This window comes from Cricetulus griseus, chromosome 2, assembly GCF_003668045.3.
Source record: "Cricetulus griseus strain 17A/GY chromosome 2, alternate assembly CriGri-PICRH-1.0, whole genome shotgun sequence".
NCBI lineage: Eukaryota > Metazoa > Chordata > Mammalia > Rodentia > Cricetidae > Cricetulus > Cricetulus griseus.
The window spans coordinates 437,752,108-437,766,325 of record NC_048595.1 but is presented as its reverse complement, the minus strand read 5'-3'; the positions used below and the strand labels follow the sequence as shown (position 1 = coordinate 437,766,325).

At 38.0% G+C, this 14,218-nt stretch overlaps 1 protein-coding gene across 1 annotated transcript in view; it reads right to left on the bottom strand.

The window, feature by feature from the left end:
* Nucleotides 1-14,218, bottom strand: part of LOC100760261 (26S proteasome non-ATPase regulatory subunit 1) — a 71,445-nt gene that overhangs the window by 42,475 nt on the left and 14,752 nt on the right. Inside the window, exons 9-16 of the mRNA XM_027397443.2 lie at nucleotides 13,783-13,911; nucleotides 12,037-12,125; nucleotides 11,166-11,244; nucleotides 10,233-10,406; nucleotides 8,080-8,191; nucleotides 6,463-6,659; nucleotides 5,472-5,567; nucleotides 3,702-3,766 (exon numbers count right to left, since the gene is read on the bottom strand). Of these exons, the coding sequence (XP_027253244.1) occupies nucleotides 3,702-3,766; nucleotides 5,472-5,567; nucleotides 6,463-6,659; nucleotides 8,080-8,191; nucleotides 10,233-10,406; nucleotides 11,166-11,244; nucleotides 12,037-12,125; nucleotides 13,783-13,911 (941 nt within the window). The remainder of the gene's footprint in view (nucleotides 1-3,701; nucleotides 3,767-5,471; nucleotides 5,568-6,462; nucleotides 6,660-8,079; nucleotides 8,192-10,232; nucleotides 10,407-11,165; nucleotides 11,245-12,036; nucleotides 12,126-13,782; nucleotides 13,912-14,218) is intronic.

Below are 14,218 nucleotides of genomic sequence, written 5' to 3'. Positions count from 1 at the left end.
TTCTTAACAGGGATAAGTACAAGGCAGTCAATTCTACTGACTGTTGGTGTATTCATTCAATGATACTAACACAAATGGTAAACAAATTTAGGCTGGAGGAGGTGGCAATGAAGACAAGACCATATCTTAGCTTTGCTGTCTAAAGCTGAGCTGAACTTATGCTTTGACCTCCTGGTTTATCACTGAGACTTTCTAGGCAACTGAGTTTACGATAACTATCATCTAAGGAAATGTACCGGATGGAGAATCTCAATGTAAGCAAACCAGACATATATTCCTCTAATGGAAGAATTTTTTCCTAGAACACGGATCGAATGCACAGACCCCAACATGTACATATATGTTGGATCATATGGCAGGCAAAGTATATCTCAAATTTTTGGTTTTTTTTTGTTTGTTTGCTTTTGTTTTTTCAAGACACGATTTCTCTGTGGTTTTGGAGGCTATCTTGGAACTCCTCTTGTAGACCAAGCTGGTCTCGAACTCACAGAGATCCGCCTGACTCTGCCCTCCTGAGTGCTGGGACTAAAGGCGTGCACCACCACCGCCCGGCGTATATCTCAAATTTAAATTACCTCATCATTAAAGCAGTAGGCATTTTTCCCTAGTGGTCTTAATACTTTCAACAGCATTCAGATGTGTTAGTTCACTTAAAAAATCAATAATTTATGCTTCCCCATCCCAAAAATAGATTAAAACAAAAGCCAGACAGACAAAAACCATTTGGTTTGAGGTTATAATCTGATGAGTCTGCCATAAGTTAAGATTTACATTCTTGTCATAGCAAACAGATTATTTTCTTCCCCTTCCTGATGCTATAGATTAAACTCAGGGCCTCATGAATGCCAATACAAGTGTCATATTGCCAAGCCACTCCCTCAACCCTAAGGTGGCTGCTGTCAGACATCACACTGATAATATTCTAAGTTCTATACTTTACTTTATGCAGGTGGAAGCACACACAGGTGTTTCAGGAATTCTAAACACAGTTACCAGTAATACTATCAAAGCGTTACCCAACATTCTCTATATTGTTTGCTGATTTCCGTTACTGCTTACCTACAAAAACAATAACAGAATCTATAAACTAGATTCAGATGTCACTTTAAAGAATCTTTGACCTTGTCTATAGCTAGTGAGATCATTCTAGCATTTCCAGACAGTTTACTGATTGAAATATAACATTAATATCAACTATTTGTAAAAAGGAATAACATAGTTTCAAATTTTTACCACTGGTATTTAATTGTAATTTCTATTTTATGGATACAAAAGAAATCTGTTATTTGATGGGGCTAGAAAGAGTCCTCAGTGGTTAAGAGCACTGGCTGCTCCTCCAGGTTTGATTCCCAGCACTCACATGGTGGCTCACAACTCTAACTCCAGTTCCAAGGAATCTGATGGTGGTATGAAAGTGACCCACAGATATACACGCAGGCAAAAGACCCATGTATATTAAAAGAAAAGAAAAGGCAGGTCTTAGTATATGTAGCCAAGGTTAGGTTTAAAGTTATGATCTTTCTGAGGGTAGAATTAGAGGCATGCATACCAATTTTTTAAAATGTACATTTCAGCCGGGCGTTGGTGGCGCACGCCTTTAATCCCAGCACGCGGGAGGCAGAGGCAGGTGGATCTCTGTAAGTTTGAGGCCAGCCTAGTCTCCAGAGTGAGTGCCAGGATAAGCTCAGAGAAACCCTGTCTCGAAAAACCAGAAAAAAAAAAAAAAAAAAAAAAAAAGTACGTTTCATTTGTTTGGTTTTGGTTTGTCCTCTGACATAGTGAAGAGGATCAAAGCCAGAGTTTTGCAGATAACAGAAAATTGTCCTACCACTGGGCCACATCCCCAGTCCTATTTTTATCACTGATGATAATCATTATAAAATAATAATAGTCTCCAAATCTCGAGAAAGACTGAAAATAGTACAACTGCATGGTCTATCTTGTGAATAAAGAGAATAATACAAATGAGAATTTTACACAAAGATAATTTCATTTAAGAAAGAATGAGCAAATGTTTTTGATATTTATTTCCAACAAGCATTATCTAAAAAGTTTTTTTTTTTTTTTTAAATCAAGATGAAATAAATTCTTTAGAAGTGGTATAAGCTAAATGACTGTAGGGTCATTTTAAGATTTTAAGAGGCCAGAGATGATACATGCATGCAATCCTAACACTTGGGAGGCTGAGGAAGAATGATCATGAGTTAGAAGTCAGCCTGGGCTACACAGTCATACTGAATTAGAAGCTGGCCTGGAGCAAGAACCTGGTTTAAAACCCAAACCCTGACTCTACCAGAGGAAAGGGAAAGAGACAAAAACGGAGGGCTCTCGGGAGATGGTTCAGCAGTTAGGAACATGTGATGCTTCTGCAGAGGAAGGACTTAGGTTCCACTCCCAGACCCCAGGTCAGTGGCTCACAACCACCTTTAAGTACAGTTCCAGGAGATCTGACATTGGTTTCTGGCCATTGTGGGCACCATACACATGCGATGCATATACATACATACATATATACATGCATACATACATACATGTAGATAAAGTATTTGTACACATAAAATAAAAAAAATTAAAAAACCTGGAGCACATACTTGAAAGTAAATAATGTCACATGAGGAAACATGTAAGAATTTTAGACAACAGGACAGACACTTCTCAAACATTAAACACAACAAGGAAATTTGAGAACAAGGAAGATAGCGCTCTGACAAAAACAGGGGAGAGAAAGCTAGATTTATCATGAGACTGTTTGGAATCTAACGCCCATCATTTAGCTTTACAAGAATACAAACTGTGAAACTTAATAGCCTTAGCTTAAAAATATGTATTTAATATGGACCAATCAGATGGCTTAGTAGGTAAAGGCACTTTGCTGCCAAGCCTGATGACTTGAGTTTTGATCTCTGGGACCCACATGGTACAAAGACAGAATTTGACTCCTAAGTTTTTTTCTCACTTCCACACTTGCATAGTGGTACACACATGCCCACAGGCATACATATACAAGTAAATAAATGTAATAAAACATTTAAAAGAATACTTACTGACTTCTAAGTTCCTTTTGCCTTTAAAGATTGATATTTGGAGAATATGCACTAAAGTAAAATTTAAAGAACTTGCTCTTTCACTCTAGTCCCCTAAACTAATTGACCACATTTAATATTCTTCTTCTATAAAAATGGTTTAAGCCAGAGTCTCTCAATACTTCTAATCCTACCTTTCAAGAAGGTATTCTAGGAAGCAACTCACCAAGGTGCTTAAATAAGCCACACACAGGGTACATACTGGAACCCTCTACTACTTAGGAAGTGGAGGCTGGAAAATCTCTTGAGTCTGAGTTCAGGACCAGCCTGGGTAACACAGTGCAAGCATGTAATTCATTTGACTCACTAGCGCCACCTGACAATCACAGTATGAAAAGAATGTACTAACAAAGGATGGCTCACAGGTGACACCTGCTGCTGAAACTGGTATTTAGCACATATGAGTCACAGGAAATCAAGAGCAAAAAAATAAAATAAGCAGACATTAAAGGAAACTAAACAGAGAAAGTTATTTTACTTCTCAAACTCACAACATTGTTCTTTTTCAAACACACAGTACCAACCTTACTGGTCTCTGTTAAGTTCAATATGTTCAGGTATTTAAGAGTCTACTTAAGAAACGGAATACAAACAGAATCTGAAGCTAAAAATTATTACCTGAATAAAATGAAGCCAAGTGATTCTACTGCTGCTCTCCTGACATCATCATTAACATCACTTACCTAGAGGGAAAATTAAGGTGATTGTAACACACATTATAACACACATTCCATTAATAAACTGATATAAATGCCCCATTAGTCAAATGTAAATTAGGCCTTAATATTTCTTCATTAAGTTTTTCTCCTTACTAGGTATATCAAATGTATTATATACCTTAAATGTATACAGTAAATTTAAGAAATAATAACACATGTAGTTTTTAAAAAGTCTTTCATGATTTACCTTTAATCCCAGCACCAGGAAAGCAGAGAGAGGTGTGTATCTCTGTGAACTTGAGATCAATATTATTTACATATGAAGTTCAAGGCTAGCCAGTGCTACACAGTGAGACCCTGTCTCAAAAATTAGAATAAAAAAGAGAAAAAAAAAACCCTCTTTTCTTAATTTAGAAAAAATAAATCCCACTTTGAAGTTTCTTAGATGCCTTTGTGGCTTGGTGAGGTTTAAGACTAATTCAGCTGCATTATAGCTTTTGTGGGTATAAGGAACACTTAAGCACTCCTTCAATATTGTCTCCAAACAATATGCCCCAAGATCAAGCAAAATGCAAATGTTTACAATATAATTCATGCTATGTTGACTGAAAATGGCCCCATAGGGCTTATAGGGAGTGGCACTATAGGCCTTGTTGGAAGAAGTATGTCACTAGAGGTGGGCTTGGGGGTTTCAGAAGCCCAGGCCAGGCTCAGTGTCACCCTCTCTTCCTGCTGCCTGCAGAACAGGATTCTCAACTACTTCTCCAGAATTATGTCTGTCTGCACACTGCCATGATGACAATGGACAAAACCTCTGAAACTAAGCCAACCCTAAATGTTTTCCTTTATAAGAGTTGCTATGGTCATGGTCTCTTCACAGCAATAAAACCCTAAGACAAGGATCTGCCAGGTGGTGGTGGTGCAAGCCTTTAATCCCAGCACTGAGGAGAAAGACACAGGTGGGTCTCTGAGTTTGAGGCCAGCCTGGTCTACAGAGTGAGTTCCAGGACAAAAAAAACAAAAACAAACAAACAAAAACAAAACAAAACAAAAAACCACAAATAACCAAAAAAAGACACTGATCAAGCACAAACGCTAATAAAGTGGGAAAAGAGTCTTAAGAGATAAGGAACCATTTTAAACCTTTTTGCACTGGAAATGATGTTTGTTTTCCCTTTTCCCATTGTCTAGATGATAGAAATTCACTGAGTTATATGTGGAGTGAAAACTATTTGAGAGGATCATTATTCTTAATAAACTACATATAAATCGAGAAGACTGGAGAAGCCTGTGGAAAGCATGGGCATCAGACTTACTGTGCAGGAGAGCTCTTGAAATAGAACACATTCCTGTCAGTGGTACCTAAAGCAAACTTCACTGACTAGAAAAAGTGGTTTCTTGACAGTCTTTAGATTTGCCTATCTTAGGGATAACCACATATTCTCACGACCTTGTCTCTTACAAATGAGAATGCTCCTTGGGGTAGTCTCAGAAAATACACTTGACTGTTTTGAAAACTATTCATGTTGACATAGTACCGTTCTATTTGATTCTGACAATCTACTGTTGAATTATGGATTACTGTTCCAATGAATGAGAATCAATCAAAAGTTGAGAGCACTGATGATGATCATATATATGACATATGGTATAGATAACCTCCACCTCTTATTGTCCACCTGCAAACTTTCCCTTCCACTTTACCCCTGAAGAAGAGCAGAGCACTTACAGCAACATGTAGCAGGCGTCGGATAGCTTTGTTGTTACCAGAGCCACAATAAGCCATGGCTACAGTATACATTCCAGATCTTCGAAGAATTGGGTCCTGAGAAAAAAACAATTCCAATTAATCCTAAACTTACTTCCGAAAGTGAGTGTTACTGGACATTGTGAAGCAAGCCTGTGGTCCCAAGAGGCTCAGGTGGGAGGTTTGAGTCCAGCTGTTGGGGGACAACCTGGGCAATGCAGTGAAACCCCCTCTGAAAACAAACATCTCAGCTATAGTAGCACAGGCACGAGGCAGGCTTGTTTAATGTATGAACCATGAACTTTAAAACAATACATTTGTGATTAGTAGTTTTCAAAGTGAACGGGAAAATACTGCCCCCTCCTTTTTTGTTTTTTCAAGACAGGGTTTCTCTGTGCAACTCGGGCTATCTTGGAACTTACTCTGTAAGTTCTACTCTGTAGACCAGGCCAGCTTTGAACTTACAGAGATGTGTGCCATCATCATATTCTAATTTGCTTCTTCCTTATCTAATTCTTGGGCATGAACACTGAATGGAAGAAATGTGGAGTATGATAGCTGAACAAATTAATTAGTAATCCAGCCAATAATTTCTAATGTATTGATCACATCGCAGAGAAGAGTGTAACTCTGGCCACCTGCTGCATACAATACCATCACATAAATAAGAGGTATCAGAAAACCTTCATTCAAGGAAGTATAGAGAATGCCAGTTTTCTGATGAAAAAAATAATAAACATTCAACCTTATTAAAGGACTATTAAACTGGAAAGAGACAGATGGGTCTCTAAGTTCCAGGCCATTCTGGTCTACAAAGTGAATTCCAGGCCAGCCATGGCTGTTACACAGAGAAACCCTATCTTGAAAAACAAAACAAAAAACCCTGTCTTGGGGTTGGGGGAGGACTATTAAAGCATTCAAAAACATTACAGAATAGGAGAGAAAAGAGGGGAGAAAACAAATAGGGTCTCACCTTATCACGACAGAGAGATTCAATGAGAGCATCAGCCTCTTCCATCCTCCCGTACATTACTAATGCGATGCCAACTGCTAGACCGCGCAGAATCTTCTCATGCTGAGTTTCTTGTGCATAGCCAACCATATCCTCAATAGCCTGGGCGTTTTTAGAACCTAACATAACCAAACCTAAGGCCAGGCCAGCTGCCTCCCCTGGAGTAAGAAGTAAAATGAGCACCAGTTATGTTTATAGAGTCAATAAAACACATCTAATTAAAAGTAGCACCTATTGGCATCAATTATCAAAACATCCATTAGCCTAGCCTATGGATAGGAACTCAATTTTAGGCTTATTTTATGTGTATTTTGCCTGCATGTATGTATATATAACCACATATGTGCTTGGTGCCTGCAGAGGCCAAAAGAGGATGTTAAATTCCCTAGAACCAGAGTTACGAGTAGTTCTAAGACACCATATGTATTCTGGGAATCAAATCCAGGTCTTCTGTAAGAGTGGCAAGTATTTTTAACTACTGAGCTATGTCCCCAGCCCTTGCCACCTTTTAAAAAATACTTTTTATTAGTATTTACTTGTACATGTGTGTGCCTGATTGTACATGTGCATGAGTCCAAGAAGGTCAGAGGGATGTTGGATACCCCAGAGCTGGTATTACAGATAGTTGTGAGCTGCCTGATGTGGGTGCTAGGAATTGGAACTCAGGACCTCTGTAAGATCAATATGGGCTCTTAACTGCTGAGCCATCTCTCTCTCCAACAGCAATTCTAAAAAAAGAGAGACATCTTTTATAGCTATTTTCCTTTTAAATCTTGACAGTATGCACCATCAAAACTTGTAATAAAGTCAAGACACATTATGGCAACTTCCATCTGTTTGTTTTAAAAACATTATCGCCAAACACCATATAATATGCTTAGGACACAACAGCTCTCTTTAAAAACTTCCTTTTGCACTGGGTGGTGGTGGCACATGCCTTTAATCCCAGCACTGGGGGTCAGAGGCAGGCAGATCTCTGTGAGTCTGGTATACAAAGCTACACAGAAAAACCCTGTCTCAAATGTCTCAAACCACCCCTCGCCCCCAAAACCAAACCAAACAAACAAACAAAACCTTTCTGTTTATACACATTATTTCTGTTAGAACACTCTGGATATGCCCCTTAAGAAAGCCTACATTAAGGAAAAAAAAAAAAAGTAACAAGACCAACTAATGCAGAAAATTCACTTCCTCTTCAACAAGAGAAACCCACTGAAATTTTAGGACAACACTAGCCTTCTCCATCCTGCCTAATGCAATGCCAACTGCAAAACTAGGCAGAATTTTCTTATACTGTTTTTTTATTATTTATTTTTATTTTATGTGCATTGGTGTTTTGCCTGCAAGTATGTCTGTGTGAGGGTATCAGGTCCCCTATAACTAGAGCTATAGACAGTTGTGAGCCACCATGTGGGTGCTGAGAATTGAACCTGGGTCCTCTGGAAGAGCAGCCAGTGCTCTTAACCTCTCTCCAGCCCTTCAACCTGAGTTTTTTAAGGAGACTATAAAAAGGCAATAAAAAAAAATTCACAATTACATTAATCACAAAGGTTGTTGTTTTCAGTGACAAATGCTTACCTGTCACAGCATCATCCTGATAAAGGTTTGTTTTCAGCAGATCATATACATCCTGACGTGCAGTTCCCATTGCAGCCAAACCAAGGCCCAGGCTGCCTCCATGTCTAACAATCTAGGGCAAAAAAATTGGTTCTAATAATCTAGAACACAGTACTTATCAATTCTCTCTCTCTCTCTCTCTCTCTCTCTCTCTCTCTCTCTCTCTCTCTCTCTCTCTCTCTCTCTCTCTCTCTCTCTCTCCCCCACCCACACACACACACACACACACACATATCTCTCCTAGGCTGGTTTCAAACTCACTACGGAGCTGAGGATGATCTTAAACTGTGGATCCTTCTTCACAACTGTCAAAATATTTTGACAGGAAATATAGAGGGTGGCTCATTAAGAAAGATCAGATAATCAGGAGCTGCATAGTAACCCCAGCAATTTTAGTTATGATGCCTGCTGGTGCAAACAGTGACTGGAGAAGTATGTCAGAGAAAAGAAAATAGACAGTGTGCACCTCCATAAATTTGCAGGAGAAAAACTGAACAGCACTAAGAGGCAAATACCAGTAAATGATTAGGAGGCAGGCAGGTGAAATCTGCAATGTTTGTGGGCTCAGAAGAAAGCACCTACTAAATATGGCTGTCAAGTAGGAGTGATGGGGTCAGAGCACAAAGCTGGTCTTCATCTGAAAAAGGAGGCTTTGGAGATTGTCTATTTCAATGTACAGTTCGCTCTCACTGATGACAGCACCCCAGCACTGCTCTGAGAACATTCCTTTCCCACTGGCTGAACTTGGTGGATCCCATCCTCCCCTAACTGAAACCAGGGAAATAGGACACTCCACCCCTAGAATTTTAATGTTTTCAATTAGAGAAATCCCAGAACAAAAATATTTCAAGTTTGGTCATCCTGACAATAGGTTACTGAAGACATACTGCATCAGCTCTTGCGTATATGTAATGCATCACCCAGAGTTGCTTTGCTTTTAGTAAAAACCTGGTTCATCAACATCCTCATTAGTTATATAAGATACTTCTGATTATGAATCTTTGCTTCAAACAGAAAAGGCTTCTATTACTAGTGTTTTGTTGTTTGTGTAGTGTGTGCATAACCCACCTGAGAGGAAATGAGGTAAAGGTGTGTGTACACACATGGATAACTTGTGGGTGAGGAGCTTGTTAGAGAAGACAGACCTTCTTCTTGGCTCAATTTGTTTCACTCAAGTTTGAGACTAAGTTGTTCTGGTTCATTTAACTACTATCCTGGCAACTTTCTAAAAACTCATTTGAACCTGAAAGCTAAAAGTCTAAATCCTATTTCAGGTTCATTTAAAATAACAGGACTGCTTAAATACTTTTTTTTTTTCAAAAGAATAACATTAAAACAACTTATCAATGATTAAAATAAGCAATAATTCTGATTTCTCAGAGTATATGCTATTTTGGACATCCTGAATTTCCTTTAAAATGATACAGTTAAACCATGTGAGAAGTAAGATCATTACAGTAAGAACGTTCCAAGATTGTTAAATGAGACTACTGTATGTTTTAGGGACACTTGGAACTATGTCTTGCTTATTTCACCTGGTTTTAAATGACTAAAAAGCACAATTTTAACTTGCAGAGAAAAAAAGAAAGTTACCTCTAAAAAACAAAGAAGAAAAAAAGGAAAATGTGATGACTCACTTCTATAATTTTGGCACTCAGGAGGCTGAGGTAGGAGAACGTCTGAGTTGGAAAGTAGCCTGGGTTAAATAGCAAGACCCTATCTCAAGAAAACCAAAACTCAAGGAAATACAGTATCAATATAAAGCCCTAAATTACTATGGAAAGTATTGTTTTTGGTATTCCCAAATCCTTAGAAATCTATCCACTGAAATACTGAGCAAATAATATAACCTCCTTGATCAGCAGTTCTCAACCTTCCTATTTAATACCTTCCCATTAATACAATTCCTCATGTTATGGAAACCCCCAACCGTAAAATTATTACTACTTCATAACTGTAATTTTGCTACCATTATGAACTGCAATGTAAATATCTGATATGCAGGATATCTGATATGTGAATGGGCCATTTGATCCCCATGTAACCCACAGGCTGAGAACCACTGTCCTAGACTCTCAAATAATGGAAATTTGGTTTTTCATCCTAATACTTACATCATTGCTGGCATTCTTGAGCTGATTAAGGAGATAGTCAATTATGTCTCCACCATGATTGGCATGAATGAGACCCAATGCATAGAGACCTCCACCTTCCTGATAGGCTGATCCTGGAGAAGTATCCTTGGGAAGGTATGTTGCCATTAACTGTAAGGCTTCCTTCTCATGACCCTGTCACAAGAGGTAAGAAAAAGGTAGAGGAATGTACCATCTTCTTCACAGAATGCCCACTTGCTGATGCAGGTAATAGAACATGCTCTCATCCAAACAACTCCATCACTCAAATATGAGTCTTTAAGAGATCTAGGCACACCCTGGTTAGAAAATTGTGGCAGCATTTCCAGGCTACGCCTGGCCTGGCTCCAGAGTGTTAGCACCTAGCCCTAATCCATTTTTTGGTTAGCAGATATCTGTTGTTTGTTTCCCTTGTTGCCCTATATGTGAATCTTGTCTGAGAGTTTCCCAAGGATACAAAGCCTATGCCACTGTGATGGCGGGCTTTGAGGTTTCCTATGCTCAAGCTACAGCTAGTTCAGTTTACTTCCTGTTGCCTGCAGATCAAGCTCCTTCCTCTCAGCTCCTTCCCCCACACCATGTCTACCATGTCCTACCATGATGATAATAGACTAAACCTCTGAAACTGTAAGCTACCCCATTAAATGTTTTTCTTTATAAGAGTTGCAGTGGTTATGGTGTCTCTTCATAGCAACAGAAACCCCAAACTAAGATAAACTGTTACAAATGGCTTAGTCATCACAGGAAAAGGATTTCTATTAGAATACACTTTTTTAGTGCCTTCTTTATCCTTCCGTATCCAAGGACTCATCTGACCTGACAACATGTACCTGTTAATGAATAAGCTTATACTTCTTAGCCCCAGAAAAATGGGCTTCTTCTCTGATGGTCAGTCACAATGAATAAATATATTACCTTATGTATTACACCCAAGCTGGCAGTTGCAGTAAATTTGGCCCAGTTAGTGGCTCTGGCCAACCATTCCAAGTTATCTCTATAAGAAAAAAAAGCAACCTGAGCATTATTAATCCTAACTTTCCTCCTAAGTAAGCTGATCCCTTTTTGGCGAAAGAGTCTAGCACTATAGCCCAGACTGGTCTTCAACCAGCGATCCTTCTGCCTCAGCTTCTCAAGCACTGTAATTACATGTATGTGTTAATATTCTCAAGTTTTTGTTTTTTTGAGATAGGCTTATCTGTGTAGCCTTGGCTGTCCTGGAACTCAGAGATCTCCTGCCTTCGCCTCCCCAGTGCTGGGATTAAAGATGTGTGCCATCAATGCCCAGCTCTGAAGATTCTTAAAATGCATAATATATAATTCTACTTTTAATATAAGGAAAAAATCACACATTTATATATTAATTCATATCAATTTTTCTTTCAAGTTACCAAGGCAACTAATAAAAATAATTAATTTTACTTTAAAATAAGTAAATATAAAACAAAAAGTATATGCAACAAGCAAAACAAACTTAAAATTCAAGACTACTGAAGTATGATAAGAAATACTATTAATGGAACCTTGGTTAAGAACCACTTGGTGGGCTGGGGTGACAGTTTAGTGGTTAAGAGCATGTACTATTTTTATAAGAGGACCCAAGTTCAGTTCCCAGCACCCAAGTCAGTGGCTCACAACCACCTGTAACTTCAGCTCCAGGGGATCTGACACCCTCTTCTGGCCTCCAAATGCAACTGTACATACACTACCCACAGACACACAGGAATACAGATAATTTATTAAAAAAAAAAAAAAATCCACCACAGTGGAATTCTCCAGGCATATTTACCTAAGAAACTGGTCACTTGTAGTGCCACAGTGCATGAATGAGTTTGCTATTACAGTTGCTGTATGACATACAGAATTTCGTACTGCATCCTACAAAAACAAGCACAGACTTCTTATCACTGGCAAAGTATTTATACATACATACACTTGCACATACTCACACATATCCTATTTTGCAGCAAAATCAAAAAATAACTGAAATGGGATTTAAAATATGAATCCTTATATAAAGATGAAATAGCTAGTCTGCAAAAACAAAACAATCAAGTAGTATTATTTGCAGTACAATTACTAGTAACCTAAGGTCACAATCAGATTTTTGTTTTCTGGAACAGGGATTCACACAGCCCAAACAGGCCTGAACTTGCTTGAACTCCTGACATTTCTGTCTTCATCTCCTAAGTCTATGGACTCTAGGTCTGTATTATGACACCTGGTCAATCACAGATTTGAAGTGTGAATTTACAGATTTCCTACTCTTCTTCTGAATAGTTTAACTATTCAGAAATTTCTATTTCTCTTCAGCATCTTGTTTAAGGGCTCCAAGGTATTGGGGTAACTTTAGTAGCAATGCTAGGACTCTTCTGGTCTGCACATCTCTCAGTCACCGAATTATAAATCCATGAATGTAGGTATGTAGTTATAGTGCTGGGGTTATAAGACAAGGCTTTTTACACTCCAGGCACACTCTCTACTCCTGAACTACCTCCAAAGCCCTAACTTATTTACAAATTATATGAGTCTGTATCTTTTTTGCCATTTGTAAACATGAATTTAAGATTTCAAAAGGCACTATATACATGTTTAAATCAAACACCGTTTAGTCACTGAACAGTATATGGCTGTAAGAAAAGAATAAATGTTTCTGGGAAGGGATACTGAATAAGGAAGAAGGAAAGATTTTTTAATGCTATTTATCTTTTTACATGAAAACTTTTTACTTCTAAGAAAAACAAGTTTATTTAGTATACTGCAAAGAGAGCAGTGGGCATAGCAATAATAGATGAGCTACTTGCCTTGAAAATAACATATATGTATGTATGTGTGTTCATACGGGAGCACACCTGTCACCTCAGGAGCTAACCACCTTGCTTTTGGAGACTGGGTTTCTCATTGACTTGGAGTTCAGTAGGATAGGATGGTTGGCTAGTGAGCCCCAAGGAATCATCTGTGTTCCCCATCACCAGTGTTCCAAACATTTACATCACATTCACCATTTTTTTGTGGGTTTTGGGTACTGAACTCATGTCTTTGTGTTTGAAAAACAACTAAGCATTTACCAACTAAGCTACCTATCACTCTAGCCCTTTAGAAAATTTCTAAACTAAATAGTAATCATGCCTAATCAAAAATTAAAATTTGTTAGGATCAATATCTCAATAATGTAACAACAAAGTTTTGATTATGCTATCATGTTCAACTGTTAAGTGAATACAAAAGGATAAAAATATATTTTTTAAAAAAATTCACCACATTTCTCAACAAGAAACTAGCACAAAAAAAGGAACTCAATCTTTGTTAATTTCTTTCCTTCCAATAAATGAGTTTTCCCCACTCACTGATCTATTTTAGTGCTGGGGAGTAAATCCAGGACACATTCACACATGTTCAGGAGACGTTCTTGCACTGAGTTCAGCCACACTCATTGCTATTTTTACAAAAACGTTAACATTTCCTCAATTACAGGAAACAAAACAAAGCCTTCAACAAGATATAAAACAATGCTCCATTATGGGAAATGTTCTACCTTTGTGTTTTTCAGAATCATGAGGTCTGTGTTATTATTTCGTATTAAGAATTGTAGGTGTAATTCAATAGCCATTTCGCCACTTAAAATTTTAATCATTTTCAATGTCTGGTCCTTGGGCTCTGGACTCTGCCAAACAAAAAAGAATGAAAATTCAAATATCAATGAAATTTACTAAGCCAATTTTATTCCATCAGCCTTAAACCAATGAAAGCAGTCACACTTACACACACACCCTTCTTCCCTCATATTTTAATGATAGGATCTAAAAAATTCAACTAAGAAGAAACTCAATTTCCTTTCTTTCTTTCTTTCTTTCTTTCTTTCTTTCTTTCTTTCTTTCTTTCTTTCTTTCTTTCTTTCTTTCTTTCTTTCTTGAGACAGGGTTTCTCTGTAGCTTTGGAGGCTGTCCTGGAACTAGCTCTTGTAGACCAGG